The sequence below is a fragment of the Scyliorhinus torazame genome, chromosome 19, assembly GCF_047496885.1.
Source record: "Scyliorhinus torazame isolate Kashiwa2021f chromosome 19, sScyTor2.1, whole genome shotgun sequence".
Lineage (NCBI taxonomy): Eukaryota > Metazoa > Chordata > Chondrichthyes > Carcharhiniformes > Scyliorhinidae > Scyliorhinus > Scyliorhinus torazame.
Window position 1 is genome coordinate 91,575,518 of NC_092725.1, and position 17,954 is coordinate 91,593,471.

Below are 17,954 nucleotides of genomic sequence, written 5' to 3' on the forward strand. Positions count from 1 at the left end.
TATTATAATAATAATCTTTATTGACACAAGTAGGCTTACGTTAACACTGCAAAGAAGCTACTGTGAAAAGTCCCTAGTCGCCACATCCTGGCGCCTGTTTGGGTACACAGAGGGAGAATTCAGAATGCCCAAATTACCTAACAGCACATATTTCGGGATTTGCGGGAGGAAACCGGAGCACCAGGAGGAAACCCATGCAGGCACAGGGAAACGGTGCAGACTCCACACAGACAGTGACCCAGCCAGGATTTGAACCTGGGATGCTGGCGCTGTGAAGCCACAATACTAACCACTGTGCACCCATGCTGCAAGCATAGATTTCATGGTGTCATGAAAAGAGTTACATCATAATTCCATGAGGAGACAAAAGCACAATATTTGGGCATATCCCAACATTCCTATGCATATCCATTGCACTTTCAATCAGGCAATTAAGACAGAAAAAAGTCAATCATGATCCCCAATAGCAGGCGAAATGATTTAAATGATCAGGACAAGACATACACAGATTGAGACCACTGTTTACTAAAAACACGCATATGCCAAGGTCAGAGTTTCACAGATTATTCTGGCTGTTTATGGCCACAGTGAGCCAGGCTTCCAGGAACCACACTCCATGATTGCAAGGCGATCCAATGCCTTTATGGACCATTCGTCAACACCTGGTGCTTGTGGACTTTCTTCTTGCATCACTGCTGTCCTTGTGCTGAGGGCGCTAGGTAGGGAATGAGAAGATATTGATGCAGCACAGACGAAAGAACAAAAATATATGTTCAAATTGGACGGTGTGCAACTTCGGGTGGAAACGAATCATATTCAAGACTCAAGTGCTTGTAGATGGTGGAGAAGTTGAGGGACCAGAAGGTAACACACACATTCAAGTACAGCCTTTGCCTTGCTTGTGTTGCCATGGTATTGATATGGTTGGTTTAGTTAAGCTCTAGTCAATGCCATTAACCGCCTGCTGTTGATTCAAGAACCAGAGACTATTTGCTGTCTCCAGAAATGCTTGACACACACACTGATATTAAAAATGACAGAAATATATGTGATATAGTAAAAAAGTAATCAAAATAATCTGTGGCTAGCTGAAGAACATATAATCGACTCAGTAGCCAAAAGGTCAGGTTGAATATACGCAGTTGAGTGACAAATGAACTCCTGAAGCAAGTTCCTCCACCTGGTCAGAGCAACTGAAATTCTTCATGTGAAGTATTAGTGATAAGACAGCAATGATTCAAAGGTTGCCTTGAGAAAAATTCTACAGCAGGGAACTTTTTCTAAACATGTTGCAATTCCTCTTCCTTCTAACGGAGAATTCAAATGTTCATGAAGTACCAGTGAACTGAAGAAACATCTCATAAATAGTGTAAGAAGAATGTGAGGCATGTTCCCCAAAAGGCAGCAAATAATGCAAAGTCAAGTTTATAAGACCATAAGACATAGGAGCGGAAGTAAGGCCATTCGGCCCATCGAGTCCACTCCACCATTCAATCATGGCTGATTTCTATCTATCAGCCTCCTTGATTATCTATCAGCTCCTTGGCTCAATGACCAACTTTTTCTTGGAGTGTAGGGACCTCAACAGCAAAACCTCATCACATGGAGATCAGCAAGAACCCAGTGTGACAAAACAGGTTTTCATACAAAAGTGTAAAAGTGGACTTTTCATTCATTCCTCGATACCCAAGGAAAAACCATGCAAAAAAGTAAATCTGGTGTCTAATTTAAGACTTAAAATGGCTTTGAATTTAAATATAAATAATTTCAGGTTTTGACTATGTTGTGTTGAAATAATAGAGCCCCCTTAAAAAGAGAATGCCTAATACAGAATTAATAGTGCAAGGAATACAGGGAAGTTCAATGTGCCAATGATACCAAAATGGAGGTGTGACAAATGGTGAGGATGTTACCAATTGGCAGCAACAGGGAAAAGATAGGCAAGTTGTGATAGAATTTAACATGGAGAAGTGTGAATTGCTGTATTTTGGCAGAAACGAACAAAGAAAATACTGGCACAATTCGAAAGAGTGCGCAGAAACCGAAGGACCCGAGGGTTAATGTGCATAGACCTTTGAAGGCAGCAGGATATACTGAGAGAGTACTCAGCAAGGTTAATTGGATCTCAGGCTTCATAAATAGGAGGTAGAGTACAGAAGCAAGGAATTTCCACTGGATCTTTTTGAAACTGTAGCTCAGCCAGAATTAGAGGATGGTGCCCAACTCTGGTCATCACACTTCTGCAAGGATGTGAAAGTCCTCAAGTGAACACAGAAGATTTAGCAGAATGGCTGCAGGGATGAGGGACCTTCGCTCGAACATTAGGTTGGAGAAGCAGAGGTTGTTCTCCTTGGAGCAAAGATGATTAAGAAGGGATTTGATAGGCACAAGGTTACGATAGGTTTAGATAAAGTAGACAAAGAAAAGCTGCTTCCATTAGGTACGGTAAAGTTGCCATAGTCCCAGATGACCATAAGCTGCTTTCCCCTTTGATGGGGAGGGCTGCTTGGTGGTGATTTAACCTGAGGATCACCACACCTTGGGCCAAGGTTCAGAAGGCGGGCCTTCATGAATAACCCCCATTAGTTAATGGTAAAAGGAGCAAGGATACAAAGATTTAAGATATTGGGCAAAAGATGCAGGAAAAACTTTTATTTAAGCAGCAAGTGGTAATACCTGGAACTTTCTGCCTGCAGAGGTGGTGAAAGTAGTGATGTTCAAAAATCTGGATAGGACCTGAAATTGGATAGGCATTTGAAAATAAACTTGCGAGGCTACGGGGATAGAGCAGGGGCATGGGACTGACTAGATTGCTCTACAGGGAATCGGCATGGATCAATTGTGTACTGAAATGGCTCAAATGCTCCGTAAAAAGTTTCTGATATCTCCAAAATGGTGCTCTAGCCAGAAAATATATAAATAGAAATAGGACCTGTTGCAGCTCGGTGGAGATATCTGTATGCAAGCAACTGCTGTCCCTCCTCTTAAAAGCCAAAAACAATTGTTGAAGCATCCAAATTACAATATGGACCTAATACAGGAACAAAAATGATGCTGTTCAATCAATGAGGTCCAGCAAGTAAATAAATACATGATGATTCATGCCAAGAATTTCAATCTCCTGACCTCGATGTAAAAGGCCACCATCTGCAATACTTAACATTCAGCTTCTCTCCAGCTTGATGAAGCTGGAACTTCCTACTTTTACTTAGGAATGAGTGCTTAAATCACCCAATATAGGATGGAAGTTCTGAAACAAAGGAGAGATGTTGAAAAAGCAGCATGATTTTGCAGGATGTTGAGGGATAACAAAATACAATTCAAACAAGCAGCTGAGCATGAAGAAAATATTTTAACTTGTCTCTTACCCTGTTGAAAGCAGATGTTCAAAATCAACCAGGTCATGATAGCTCACAGAAATTGCACCGTTAACGTAATAGGGTTGAGTTCCTCTGCACCGTGAGCAACAAAATAATAAACCCACCCTTATACTGGTTTACTGTGTTAGTTAGCAACGGAAGCCTTCCTTCAATTTAACTATTAGAAAACAAATTAACAATCACATGAATCGGTTTATCTGATTGCATGGAAACAATTGTGCCAGTTGTCTAACTGAACCAAGGGGAAAACCAGGGCCTTGAGGTTTTGTCAAATGCATTATGATACAGCCTCTTTATATATCATGTACATTAAAAGAAAACCATGTTGCAGATGGCTGCCAATTCCAAGATCAAATCAAGCAGTAACAATTTTATTTCTGAAAAAAAAAATCACTGAAGAATTCTAATAGCCGTATAATATTCTGGTAAACAGTCTGAAATTCGTTTATATCGCTTTTTCCAATTTTACTCTGCCATTACAATCACTAGTCTCAACATATTCAATCTTATTTGGTCAGCAGTCATTTAATTACATTGTTATGCACCAGAAGTTAATATACAATCTCATTTAACTTCCACACCAGAAAACTTCTAGTGCCATTTAAAAGATCCCCTTTTGAGGATTTTTCAAGTTTGTGTTTAAGTAATCTAAGAAACTGTCTCATGTAAAGAATATTAATTGGATGAACAATAATTCACCTTAAGCTCCTCTTCCAATTCTGCAATCTTTCTCTCCAAAGCTCTTCTTTCCTGTTAAATAATGACAAATCGTTGTCGTGTTATGTACTCTGGAAAAACACATGCTGCAACTGGATGCAGCTTTAACCAAAAGATACTCCAGACCTTGAAGTTCGTTCAATCTGATTTATTGAACAAGTTGCACAGTTCTCTATGAGTTCGACTCTCTGCTAACCTAAGTGTGGTTACTCTGGCTGAATCAGACTAGCTCTTAGTCACACGCTGGAGGTTTGATACTGTACATACACCCTGACTCACTCTGTAGATGTTCATCAATGGAAAGAGGGGGAGTGTGAGTGCCTTGTGCCTTACGTGAGATACCACCCCTGAGTGTCCTGCCTGCTCATTGGTTATGTCCTGTTCTCTGTGTTCATTAGCTGCCTGTTTATGCCTGTCTATATATCATTATCTGCATGTCTGCATTTCATGACATCTCCCCTTTTTAAAAATGTTTTGTTGGCACATGGGAACATACTTACATGTGGTGGCATAAATGAACATATTTACAAGCGGTGGCATATGTGAACGCATTTACATGTGAAGGCAGCTGTCTCATGTGAGAAAACAGAACATAGCAAACAAAACAAATGTTCATAAGTCCAGTCTCTGGGGCTTGCGTCTGATCCTTTCGACCGCCGGAGGGGTGGTGGTGGGGACGACGGCGCCTTGACAGGCGGGATGGAAACCTGACTGGTGGCCTCGTAGTTCGAGGTATCAGGAGGTGGCAAAACAACGGACGGAAACGGAGAAGAAAGCGGTTGCGGGCAGGCCCGTCTGTTTTGTCGCACAACGGAACCATCAGCCATACGTACAACATACGAGTGGGGCACAGCCTGTCGAACAATGACAGCTGGAGCAGACCAGCCACCTTCCGGTATCTTGATCCTGACAGTGTCTGCCGGGGATAACACGGGCAAATGGGTGGCATGAGCATCATAAGTCCTGCTTTTGCTGGTTTCGGAGCTGCTGCATCTTCTGCAGCACCGGAAGGTGATCCAGGTTGGGCAAGTGTATGGCTGGAAGTGTCGTCCGCAGGTCCCTGTTCATCAGGAGTTGAGCCGGTGACATGCCAGTGGACAGTGGGATCGCCCTGTACGCAAGCAGCGCGAGGTAGATGTCAGAAGCAGAATCCGCGGCCTTTCAGATGAGCTGTTTCACAATGTGCACCCCTTTTTCAACCTTCCCATTGGACTGTGGATAGTGTGGGCTGGAAGTGACATGTTTGAAATGGTAGGACTTGGCAAACATAGACCACTCGTGGCTGTTCCAAGCACAGGCCATTGCCACTCATGACAGTGAGTGGGATACCATGCCTGGAGAACGTCTCCTTACAGGCCTTGATGACGGTCCGAGATGTGAGGTCTGAGAGCTTCACGACTTCAGGGTAATTGGAGAAATAGTCAATAATCAACACGTCGTCACGACCGATCGCACGAAAGAGGTCGATACCAACCTTGGACCACGCGGAGGTCTCGATTTCATGCTGCTGGAGCGTCTCCTTGCTCTGCGCTGGCTGGAAGCGTTGACAGGTCGCACAGTTGAAAACCATGTTCGAGATGTCCTGGCTAATACTGGGCCAGTAGACAGCCTGCCTGGCTCTGCGTCTGCACTTCTCGACGCCCAGGTGTCCCTCATGGATTTGGCGGAGCACCAAGCTCTGGAGACTGAGTGGAATGACAATCCGGTCCAGCTTGAGGAGGATACCATTAATCACAGTCAGGTCGTCCTTTACATTATAAAATTGAGGGCACTGCCCTTTCTGCCAGCCATTGGCGAGGTGGTGCATGACACGCTGCAAGAGGGGGTCTTTGGCTGTCTCCTCAGATACGAACCACCTTCTCATCAGACGCCGGGAGGGTGCTAGCACACAGCTGCATCTGTGATTTAATCTGGCGGATGATTTCCAACAGTTCACTAGGTAATGTGATGGAGCGGGACAATGCATCAGCGATGATGAGCCCCTTGCCAGGCGTGTAAACTAAGTCAAAGTCGTACCTTCTGAGTTTGAGGAGGATGCGCTGCAACCGAGGCGTCATGTCGTTCAAGTGCTTGTGGATAATGTGGACCAGAGGCCTATGATCCGTCTTGACAGTGAATGTCGGCAGGCCGTAGACATAGTCGTGAAACGTGAGAATGCCAGTGAGAAGACCCAGGCATTCCTTCTCTATTTGCGCATACCTTGTTTCGGTGGGCGTCATGGCCCTTGATGCGTCGGCTACCGGTGCCCAGGATGAAGTGTCATCGTGTTGAAGCAGCATCGCACCGATGCCATCCTGGCTCGCATCTGTCGAGATGTTTGTCTCCCTGTCTGGGTCGAAAAATGCCAAGACGGGTGCAGTGGTGAGCTTGGCTTCCAGCTCCAACCACTCTGCCTGATGTGCTGCCTTCCACTCAAAGGCAGTGGACATTTTTTTACCAGTTTCGTAGGGCCATGGTGTGTGGGGCCAGGTTTGGGATGAACTTGCCCAGAAAATTGACCATGCCCAGGAAGCGCAGAACCGCCTTCGTGTCTTCAGGGACCTTCATGGCTTTGATGGCCTTGGCCTTGTCTGTGTCCGGGCGCACACCCTGCTGAGAGATCTGGTCACCTAGGAACTTGAGTGGCAACATACCAAAGCAACATTTGGACCTGTTCAGCTTCAGGCCATTGGCATGGACATGGCGGAATACCTGCTGGAGACGGGAAACATGCTCTTCAGGGGTCGTGGACCATATGATGATGTTGTCCACATACACACAAACCCCTTCAATGCCCTCCATCATCTGCTCCATGATGCGATGGAAGATCTCCGATGCCGAGACAATGTCAAACGGCATGCGATTATAGCAGTATCTGCCAAGCGGTGTGTTGAAGGTGCAGAGCCTTCTGCTGGACTCATCCAGCTGGATTTGCCAAAATCCATGTGGTGCATCTAACTTGGTGAAAAAAACGTGTGTGTGCCATCTCACTGGTGAGTCCCTCCCGCTTCGGAATGCGGTAGTGTTCACGCATTATATTCTTACTGAGATCCTTGGGATCAATGCAGATGCGCAAGTCTCCCAAAGGCTTTCTAACACATACCATGGAGCTGACCCAGTCAGTCGGTTCGGTTACCTTGGAACTGATGCCCTATTGCTGAAGATCCTTGAGCTGTGCCTTCAGGTGCTCCCTCAGCGGAGCCGGGTCCGGTGTGGTGCATGGACCACTGGCTTGGCATCAGGTCGTAGTAGAATCTTGTATTGATATGGCAGCGTGCCCATCCCGTCGAACACACCGGATACTGAGCGAGGATGTCGTCAATGCCGGCCTGAAGATCCACATTGGAGGATGTCGTTGTGTAAACCCACTGCACGAGGTTCAGCTGCTTGCAGGTCTGCGCGCCAAGTAGGGTTGCCCTGTCTGGCTTGGTAATTTCAAAACGTAACCGTGCATGGGTGATCCGGTTGGAGACGAGTAGATGGCAGGATCCCAGTGCCGTGATGGCATTTCCGTTGTAGTCCAGGAGCCTGCAGACTGCTAGAAGGACCTTGGGGAGGCTTCTTGATGCATTTGAAATCTGCCTGTGAGAAGAGGTTGGCAGCGATGCACCTGTGTCCAGCTTAAACTGGATGGAGCAGTGGTTGACCTGCATCTTGGCGTCCTGACGCTCCGTGCGTCGTCGCACATGCGCAGTGTGGGTGTCGGCCGCTTCGTTATCCGGTTCGCATCGCGCATGTGTGGGGCTCGGGTAAAGCGTGCAAAATGGCCGCTTTCATCAATGCGGAGTCGCTGCATCCGGGAGATGGCCTGCACACTCTCTGCCTCGTGGGAGGCAAGTTTCTCATTTTCAGCCGATTTGTACTGGGCATAGCGATTTTTGGCGTGCTCACACACTGTGCATGTTTCAATCGCGACTGGCAGGATCATATGCTTGATTTTCAGTAGCTGCTCTCTCAGAGGATCAGAGTGAACTCCAAAAACGATTTGGTCTCTGAACATGGAGTCAGCAAAATCACCAAAGTTGCAGGACAGCGCTAGCCGGTGGAGGTGAGTTAAGAAGGAGTTGAAAGATTCATCTTTACCTTGTAGACGCTGTTTGAATATGTAGCGCTCGAAGATTTCATTGGTGTCCACTTCACAGTGACTGTCAAACTTGTCCAGGATGGTCTGAAACTTGGTCTTGTCCTGGCCTTCGGTGAAGAGAAAAAAAAGAGTTGATGAGTTTGATGGCTTGATCACCCGCCGTTGAGAGGAGAAGCGCGATTTTCCTTCCATCAGACGCACCCACGAGGTCTGAAGCTTCGATGTACAGAAGAAACTTTTGCTTGAATGTCCGCTTGTTGGCACTGAGATTGCTGGAGGTCCTGAGCTGGTGAGGAGCCTGAATCTTCTCCATGGTGCCGGGATATATTCGCTGGTCATCACGGAACGGACTGAGGTAAACCACCTAGATTTGGGGCAGCATGGTAGCATTGTGGATAGCCCAATTGCTTCACAGCTCCAGGGTCCCAGGTTCGATTCCGGCTTGGGTCACTGTCTGTGCGGAGTCTGCACATCCTCCCCGTGTGCGCGTGGGTTTCCTCCGGGTGCTCCGGTTTCCTCCCACAGTCCAAAGATGTGCGGGTTAGATGGATTGGCCATGATAAATTGCCCTTAATGTCCAAAATTGCCCTTAATGTTGGGTGGGGTTACTGGGTTATGGGGATAGGGTGGAGGTGTTGACCTTGGGTGGGGTGCAGACTCGATGGGCCGAATGGCCTCCTGCTGCACTGTAAATTCTATGATAATTAAGCAGTTTCCTGGTAGCATGTCGTGTTATGTACTCTGGGATAACACAGGCTGCAACTGGATGCAGCTTTAACCAAAAGATACTCCAGACCTTGAAGTTAGTTCAATCTGATTTATTGAACCAGTAGCACAGTTAGCACATGAGTTCGACTCTCTGCTAACCTAAGTGTGGTTACTCTGTCTGACTGAACCAGACTAGCTCTTAGCCAAGTGCTGGAGGTGTGAGACTGTACATACACCCTGACTCACTCTGTAGATGTTCATCAGTGAAAAGAGGCGAAGTGCGAGTGCCTCGTGCCTTTTATAGTGAGATACCACCACTGAGTGTCCTGCCTGCTCATTGGTCATGTCCTGTTCTCTGTGTTCATTAGCTGCCTGTCTGTATATCATTATCTGCATATCATGACAATCGTCACACCACCTGCATTAAAAAGGAAAATCGAGGTTTAGAAAAATCACTTTTTGCTCCAACTCTTCACCCGCTGTTTTCTAAAATGATCCTCCTCCCCCAGCCTCCCTTTTTTAAAAAAGCAAACGGTTTTCCACTTCAGTGAAAGTTTGCATGCTGTTCTGGTGAGTGATGGAAAGACACCCTGCATGGTCCGGGATCTGTTGAACCAATTACACCCTGTGTCATGGCTTTTAACCAACCTGAGCACAATTCTGGAGCTCCAACTCTGGAAGACTGCACTTGAGAATGCATGCAGTCAACAAAGAGCAAGCATCTGATATTTGTGGAACAAACTTGAATAAACTACAGTGCTTGTGGTTTAACGGTGATGGAAATAAGTCAGCTTCTACTGTACAAAATGAAATGCATTCTGTAACAATAACACATTATGTACCATCTAATTTCAGACATTTTTCAACTTGCTGCTGCAGTTTAATTAAAAGTCGCAAGGCTAATAAAATTACGATAACAATGCCATTCAATGCAAGATCCATTTTTGAACTTAGTCCTCAAGTCACAGTGAATCACTTTTACCTAAAATATCACATTTTAAATATGTTCAGGGTTCAAGAAAACCTTTGTCCACGTGGATTATAAATCCAGGAAAGTTCAACTGGACATTACAATGTCATTTAAATCAATCGGAACTTGCTAAATCCTGGGCTGTTTTGTGTTTCTCTTTTAATGCCCGTCCTGCTGACTGGTTTTAAAACCACAGACTTATGGTTTTGAACTGAACCCCCTTCCCCTCCAAACCGCTGCAAGCTGCTCTGTGGACTGATCCGGCAAATTCCATTTGATTCAGTATGCTCTGTGGCATAGCTTTTGATGTCATTTTGATGGACTCGGCTACCAGCCAATCACCTCTTCTGGAATTCCGGACCTTTTCATATTTTCACTAGTGATTGGTCACAGCTAAGGCTGACAATCAAAGTGCCAGTCCATGAATGTTCCACTTCGGAATAAAAGGCTGGGAGCTGAAACTAACTTTTCTCAACTGATGACCTGTGGTTAAAGACCTTTCTCTCTGCAGTCAGTTCAACCTGCGGAAGGACCTAGTCCAGTGCCACCTGCAGGAAGAAGGGGTTGTTTAAAAAACTAGTGAAATCCCTGGGTGAAGAATTCTAAAATTACCTCAGTGATCTGAGGGTTCGACTGGCAGAGGTCCAACAAATGCTGGTGACTCTGAAGGGAATTCCGCCTCCATGTTCTAATTGATGACAACCATTAGGAAAGCCAATCCATCTGAGTTTGACACTGTCTCCTTGGAAGATCACGGACCACAAAAAATCACAAATCTCTCACTCCCCTGTTGTTTTTATAACCTCTCCTACACCCTTCACCGCGTGTGTCTGGGTGGAGGGTGGGACAGGGTTTTGGGAATAGTTAGACCAGTGGACTATTGTTCCATTATATGTTCATTGTTTCCTTTTGTTATAAATAAACAGTTTTTCAAATGTTTTACTTATAAATCAGGTGCCTGTAACTCATTGGACTAGTCGAGGGTTGAAGATATCAGGAGAGTACACAAATTATTTGGTTAATTCACTTGTGTTGGGAGTCCAGGGTCTGTGGGGCTGGAACTGACTGAACACTCGCCCAAGAGTCGTAACACAGTAATCTCACAAATTGCTAAAAGTATCACGATCACTGAACGTATTAAAAATTTTCAGGACCAGTACGACACAGGATTAAACTGGAAACTGAAGCTTACCCTTTTCTCCATCTCAAGCAGCGATCGATCAGCTATCCTTTCTTGCCTCTGAAAAACAATGTTAGGTCATGTGCATTGAGCATCATCTCGCTGGTTCATATCACATTACACTCAACATAGCAGAGACAAAGTGTGGCTATTCAATGCCATTTTTAAGTCACAGTTATCACTGACATTTTAAGACTACTGATGCCAAATATAATTTCCCCTTCCAAAAGTGCTTCAAGGAAAACATTTCATATTACCCATTCCCAAACAGGTCAAAACATTTTAGCTATTCTTGAAGCATAATGTGGAGCTTTGAAATTGAACCCCACAGACTCCATATCACCAAATTTCAGGAATTGTGGAGGAAGTGTTAAGTAATGGGTTAAGAGACATTGCAATTAATTGTCTCATTTATGTTAAGTATCCATTAATTGACACATATGTAAAGGAACTTCAGGTGGCCTCTGTCAGGTGATGTATAGTTAGAGTTTTGTGCAAAGACTGTTGGAATGAAATAAATGTTTGTTAAAAAGGAACAGAACTTTCGACTCTTCATATCACAGCAACGAAAACGTCTAACAGGAATGCATGTGGACAGATTCATATTGGAAGAGGAAGATCTGCTAAATGCAAGCAATCAATCAATGATCTCTGCTCATCAATGCTTGCTCAGTGTAAATGCCCCGGTAAATCCAAAGCCCTACATTCAAAATAATTAATTTGTTTGCAAACAAGTCAATTGGAGATAATGAGAGTCACAAGTTAGTGCCCTGCATCTTTTAATTCTTTCATAGGATGTGGGCATCACTGGCAAAGTCAGAATGTGGTGTCAATCCCTAATTGCCATTGAACTCAGTGGTTTGCTGGGCATTTTCAGAGTTGAGTGAAGAGTCAACCACTTCGCTGTGGGACTGGAGTCACATGTAGGCTATGACAACTAAGCACAGCAGATTTCCTTCCTTATTCAACATTAGCAATCAGATGCCAGGGAACTACAGACCAGTGAGTCGCATGTCAGTGGTAGGGAAACTACTGGAGAAAATTCTGAAGGAGAGAATCTATCTCCACTTAGAGAGGCAAGGTTTGATCTGGGATAGTCAGCACGGCTTTGTCAGAGGGATGCCATGCTTAATAAACTGAATTGAATTTCTTTGAGCATGTGACCAGACCCAGATGCGTAGATGAAGTTCGGACAGCAATGTAGCACAGTGGTTACCCCAGTTGCTTCACAGCTCCAGGGTCCCAGGTTCGATTCCTGGCTTAGGTCACTGTCTGTGTGGAGTCTGCATGTTCTCCCCGTGTCCACGTGGGTTTCCTCCGGACGCTCCAGTTTCCTCCCACAGTCCAAAAATGTGCAGATTAGGTGGATTGGCCATGATAAATTGCCCTTAGTGTTAGGTGAGGTTATGGGGGTTGGGGTGGAGGGGTAGCCTTAAGTGGGTGCTCTTTCCAAATGCTCGTGCTAGCTCGATGCGCTGAATGGCCTCCTTCTACACTGTAAATTCTATAAGTTTACATGGATTTCAGTAAAACCTTTGACAAGGTCCCACATGGGAGGCTGAGAAGGGGAGGTTAATAGGATGGTGAAAGGCGTTTGGGTCACTTGCCTTTTGCAATCGAGGCATAGATTACAAAAGGTCATGTTGGATTTGATAAACCTTTGAAGAGGCCACAGCATGAGTACTGTGTGCAATTCTGGTTGTCACATTATAGGAAGGATGTGATTGCACTGGAGGGGGTGCAGAGGCCATTCACCAGGATGTTGCCTGGGATGGGATACTTAAGTTATGAAGCGACAAGGGCGGCATGTGGCGCAGTGGTTAGCGCTGGGACTGCGGCGCTGAGGACCCGGGTTTGAATCCCGGCCCTCAGTCACTGTCCATCTGGAGTTTGCACATTCTCCCCATGTCTGCGTGGGTTTCACCCCCACAACCCAAAAGATGTGGTTAGGTGGATTGGCCACACTAAACTGGCCCTCAATTGGAAAAAAAAATTGAGTACTCTAAATGTATTTTAAAAAAGTTATGAGGAGAGGTTGGATAGGCTTGGGTTGGTTTCGCTGGAGTAGAGAAGATGGAAGGGTGACCTGATTGAGGTGTACACGATTATAAGGGGCAAGGGGTGGATAGCAAGCAGATGTTCCCCTGAGTTGAAGGGTCAGTTACAAGGGACACACTTTTACGGTAAGGGGCATGAGATTTAGGGAGGATTTGAGGAAAAACCTTTTTACACAGTGGTGATGGTCTGCAATACACTGCCTGGGAGGGTGGTAGAGGCGGGTTTCTACACATCCTTAAAAAGTCCCTGGATGAGCTCTTGGCACGGCATAAGATTCAATGGGACGAAGGGCCCTGTCTGCATTGTAATAATAATAATAATGATAGTTTGAAACTTTCAGAACTGAGACCAGCTTTTAATTCAAGGTTTTATTAATTGAATTCAAATTCCACCAGTTGCCATGGTGGGATTTTAACCCATGTCCCAAAGAGTTGCTCTAGGTCCCTGGATTACTCACCCAGTGATATTACTACGATATCCATCTCCCCATAATATGGATATGCAACAACACTAATCATGAGGCAATCACTACAAACAGTGAGCCGATAGTGTAGAAACTTGGAAGAGGGGGAGGAGAGATAGAGGGAGGGGGAGAAGAGATAGAGGGAGGAGGGCGAGCGAGAGTGAGCAAAAGAGAGGGAGGGCGAGCGAAAGAGCGCGAGAGCGAGGGGGGCCGAGGGCGAGGGAGAGAGAGTGGGCGAGGGAGAGAGAGTGGGCGAGGGAGAGAGAGTGGGCGAGGGAGAGAGAGTGGGCGAGGGAGAGAGAGTGGGCGAGGGAGAGAGAGTGGGCGAGGGAGAGAGAGTGGGCGAGGGAGAGAGAGTGGGCGAGGGAGAGAGAGTGGGCGAGGGAGAGAGAGTGGGCGAGGGAGAGAGAGTGGGCGAGGGAGAGAGAGTGGGCGAGGGAGAGAGAGTGGGCGAGGGAGAGAGAGTGGGCGAGGGAGAGAGAGTGGGCGAGGGAGAGAGAGTGGGCGAGGGAGAGAGAGTGGGCGAGGGAGAGAGAGTGGGCGAGGGAGAGAGAGTGGGCGAGGGAGAGAGAGTGGGCGAGGGAGAGAGAGTGGGCGAGGGAGAGAGAGTGGGCGAGGGAGAGAGAGTGGGCGAGGGAGAGAGAGTGGGCGAGGGAGAGAGAGTGGGCGAGGGAGAGAGAGTGGGCGAGGGAGAGAGAGTGGGCGAGGGAGAGAGAGTGGGCGAGGGAGAGAGAGTGGGCGAGGGAGAGAGAGTGGGCGAGGGAGAGAGAGTGGGCGAGGGAGAGAGAGTGGGCGAGGGAGAGAGAGTGGGCGAGGGAGAGAGAGTGGGCGAGGGAGAGAGAGTGGGCGAGGGAGAGAGAGCGGACGAGGGAGAGAGAGTGGAGGAGGGAGAGAGTAGAGGAGGGAAAGAGTGTGGAGGAGGGAGAGTGGAGGAGGGAGAGAGAGTGGGCGAGGGAGAGAGGGAGGGCGAGGGAGAGAGGGAGGGCGAGGGAGAGAGGGAGGGCGAGGGAGAGAGGGAGGGCGAGGGAGAGAGGGAGGGCGAGGGAGAGAGGGAGGGCGAGGGAGAGAGGGAGGGCGAGGGAGAGAGGGAGGGCGAGGGAGAGAGGGAGGGCGAAGGAGAGAGGGAGGGCGAGGGAGAGAGGGAGGGCGAGGGAGAGAGGGAGGGCGAGGAAGGGAGGGAGGGAGAGAGGGAGGGCGAGGGAGAGAGGGAGGGCGAGGGAGAGAGGGTGGGCGAGGGAGAGAGGGAGGGCGAAGGAGAGAGGGAGGGCGAGGGAGAGAGAGAGGGTGAGGGAGGGAGAGGGAGAGAGAGGGTGAGGGAGAGAGAGGGCGAGGGAGTGCGCGAGGGAGAGAGAGAGGGCGAGGGAGAGAGGGCGAGGGTGAGAGAGGGCGAGGGAGAGAAAGGGCAAGGGAGAGAGAGGGCAAGGGAGAGAGAGGGCAAGGGAGAGAGAGGGCAAGGGAGAGAGAGGGCAAGGGAGAGAGAGGGCAAGGGAGAGAGAGGGCAAGGGAGAGAGAGGGCAAGGGAGAGAGAGGGGGCAAGGGAGAGAGAGGGTGAGGGAGAGAGGGTGAGGGAGAGAGAGGGCGAGGGAGAGAGGGCAAGAGAGAGGGCGAGAGAGAGGGCGAGAGAGAGGGCGAGAGAGAGGGCGAGAGAGAGGGCGAGAGAAGGGCGAGAGAAGGGCGAGGGAGAGAGAGAGGGCGAGAGGGAGAGGGGGAGAGAGGGCGAGGGGGAGAGAGGGCGCGGGGAGAGAGAGGGTGAGGGGCAGAGAGAGGGCGAGGGGCAGAGAGAGGGCGAGGGGCAGAGAGAGGGCGAGGGGCAGAGAGAGGGCGAGGGGCAGAGAGAGGGCGAGGGGCAGAGAGCGAGGGCGAGGGGAGAGAGAGAGGGTGAGGTGGGGGGAGAGAGAGAGAGGGCGAGGGGGGGAGAGGGCGAGGGAGAGAGAGGGCGAGGGAGAGAGAGGGCGAGGGAGAGAGAGGGCGAGGGAGAGAGAGGGCGAGGGAGAGAGAGGGCGAGGGAGAGAGAGGGCGAGGGAGAGAGAGGGCGAGGGAGAGAGAGTGGGCGAGGGAGAGAGGGCGAGAGAGAGAGGGCGAGAGAGAGAGAGGGCGAGAGAGAGAGAGGGCGAGAGAGAGAGGGCGAGAGAGAGAGGGCGAGAGAGAGAGGGCGAGAGAGAGAGAGGGCGAGAGAGAGAGAGGGCGAGAGAGTTAGAGGGCGAGGGAGAGAGAGAGAGTGCGAGGGAGAGAGAGTGCGAGGGAGAGAGAGGGCGAGGGAGAGAGAGGGCGAGGGAGAGAGAGGGCGAGGGAGAGAGAGGGCGAGGGAGAGAGAGGGCGAGGGAGAGAGAGGGCGAGGGAGAGAGAGGGCAAGGGAGAGAGAGGGCAAGGGAGAGAGAGGGCAAGGGAGAGAGAGGGCAAGGGAGAGAGAGGGCAAGGGAGAGAGAGGGCAAGGGAGAGAGAGGGCAAGGGAGAGAGAGGGCAAGGGAGAGAGAGGGCAAGGGAGAGAGAGGGCAAGGGAGAGAGAGGGCAAGGGAGAGAGAGGGCAAGGGAGAGAGAGGGCAAGGGAGAGAGAGGGCAAGGGAGAGAGGGGGCAAGGGAGAGAGAGGGCAAGGGAGAGAGTGCGAGGAGAGGGAGAGGGAGAGGGTGAGGGGGAGAGAGAGGGCGAGGGAGCGAGTGGAGAGAGGGCGAGGGAGTGAGTGGGCGAGGGAGACAGAGTAAGGGAGATAAAGGGCGAGGGAGAGAGACCCGTGTTTCTGTTTAATTAGCTGCATATGTCGAGGCCGATTGGGCCTGTTGTGAAGTGGTGCCTCCTGAGGAGGCACTGACTGGTTGACCACTTGATCACCCAAAGAGTGGCAGCGCAAAGGAGGTCTGGGAGGACCTGGAGATCTCCAGATTTATTGATTTTTGATGAACTCTCCTTTCCTCTGTTAACTTTTGTAACTTCTGTATATATTTTCTTTGCGGTCGCTGTAAAAGGGAATTTGAGGAGGGATGGATGTGGCAGTGCAGCCCCTTTAAGGGCGGGGCACCATGGACCACATTCACTGGCTCAGGGCCAATCACTCAAGAGCATGCGAACTTTGGCCAATGGCGAGTTTGCACAGGGCTCTGGGAGCTGGATCCCAGGCGGTGTGGACTAGAGAGCCGAAGTGTTAAGACCTGTTGTATTGTGTTCTGAGCCTGTTATTTAACTGCCTTTGTCTTTCATCAATAAAACCCTTTTTTAACCACTGGAAGTTTTGAGTGTACATCTCGAGCCCTGAGCCAGGGTTCCATTCTGGGATCTTCCTATCCAATTATACCACCCAACTGAGATTGCAACACTCTCTCCATGGTTGCTGCCAGACATGCTGAGGTTTTCAAGCATTTTCTGTTTTTTTAAAAAAATGATTTCAGCGTACAGTATTTTGCTTGCAAATAGTAAGAAACTGTTTCCATTCAAGAATATGCTCCTTCAGCAAGCCAGTGCAAACTTGGCTGTATGGTCTTCTTTTGCACTTTAAAGATTCTGTGAACCAGTAAGGCCACACTTGCAAGCTGAATGCAGATGGGGTATGCACAAACCTCAAACAATCACTAACAATGTCCTCTATTTGTCTGGCCCAACAATGAGAAGTTGGAAAAAACATTGGTGGCAAACATACAGATTCTATGAAATTAACTTACTGGATAGGGTACCACTTATATCTTACAATATCTGCCATACCCTCACTTTAGATTTGGTGCCAGTGATTAAGTTTCTTCCATGATCAGTTCTTGCAGCTGCAGACGTGTTTTGAGTTGGTAACAACTGAAGGTGGTGACTGGGCAGCCTTGCTAGATTCCATTGGTCAAAATAATCTGTCTGATTAGAATCTACTGTACAAATATTGGTCCATTCAAAACGCCAAGACAAAAGCAAACCAATAAGAGCTACTCAGGATTAAGATCAATTAAAGATATGGATGCAGGATAAACTGAACATTTGCTATTCGGGCTAAAACTTTCAATTTTGCAGAATAGATTTTTTCAAATGTTCGCATGTGTTCATCTTTTTCACCAAAGAGTTAACTGTTGTATTTACCTGTGTCAGTTTCTCTAATTGCACTTTCAACTCATTCAATTCTATGTTTGTGTCGTGTAGATTCGCCTTAAGTTTATCATTTTCTGCCAGGAACTGTTCATAAAGCTGTGAAAACACCAAATTTCAGTCATTGTAATACCTGGGATTCCACATTTAAATGCTACAAGTTAAATACCACTATTCACCAAATGTAATATTGTTTTTTCAATAAATTGTTCTACTTGGCAAAACTTGTAGTCATTAGCAGGAATGAACTTGCCTTGCACAAACCAGGGACACCAGGCACCCGAACAGGCGCCGGAATGTGGCGACTAGGGGCTTTTCACAGTAACTTCATTTGAAGCCAACTTGTGACAACAAGCGATTT

General features: G+C 48.0%; 1 protein-coding gene across 11 annotated transcripts in view; it reads right to left on the reverse strand.

Moving 5' to 3' along the window:
• ppp1r12a (protein phosphatase 1, regulatory subunit 12A) overlaps nt 1-17,954 on the reverse strand; it is a 353,486-nt gene that overhangs the window by 11,514 nt on the left and 324,018 nt on the right. For all 11 annotated transcript variants that reach the window (XM_072484743.1, XM_072484740.1, XM_072484746.1 and 8 more), the window contains 3 exons: nt 17,588-17,692; nt 11,031-11,078; nt 4,080-4,130 (listed from right to left, as the gene is read on the reverse strand). In XM_072484743.1, coding sequence (XP_072340844.1) covers nt 4,080-4,130; nt 11,031-11,078; nt 17,588-17,692 — 204 coding nt within the window. The remainder of the gene's footprint in view (nt 1-4,079; nt 4,131-11,030; nt 11,079-17,587; nt 17,693-17,954) is intronic.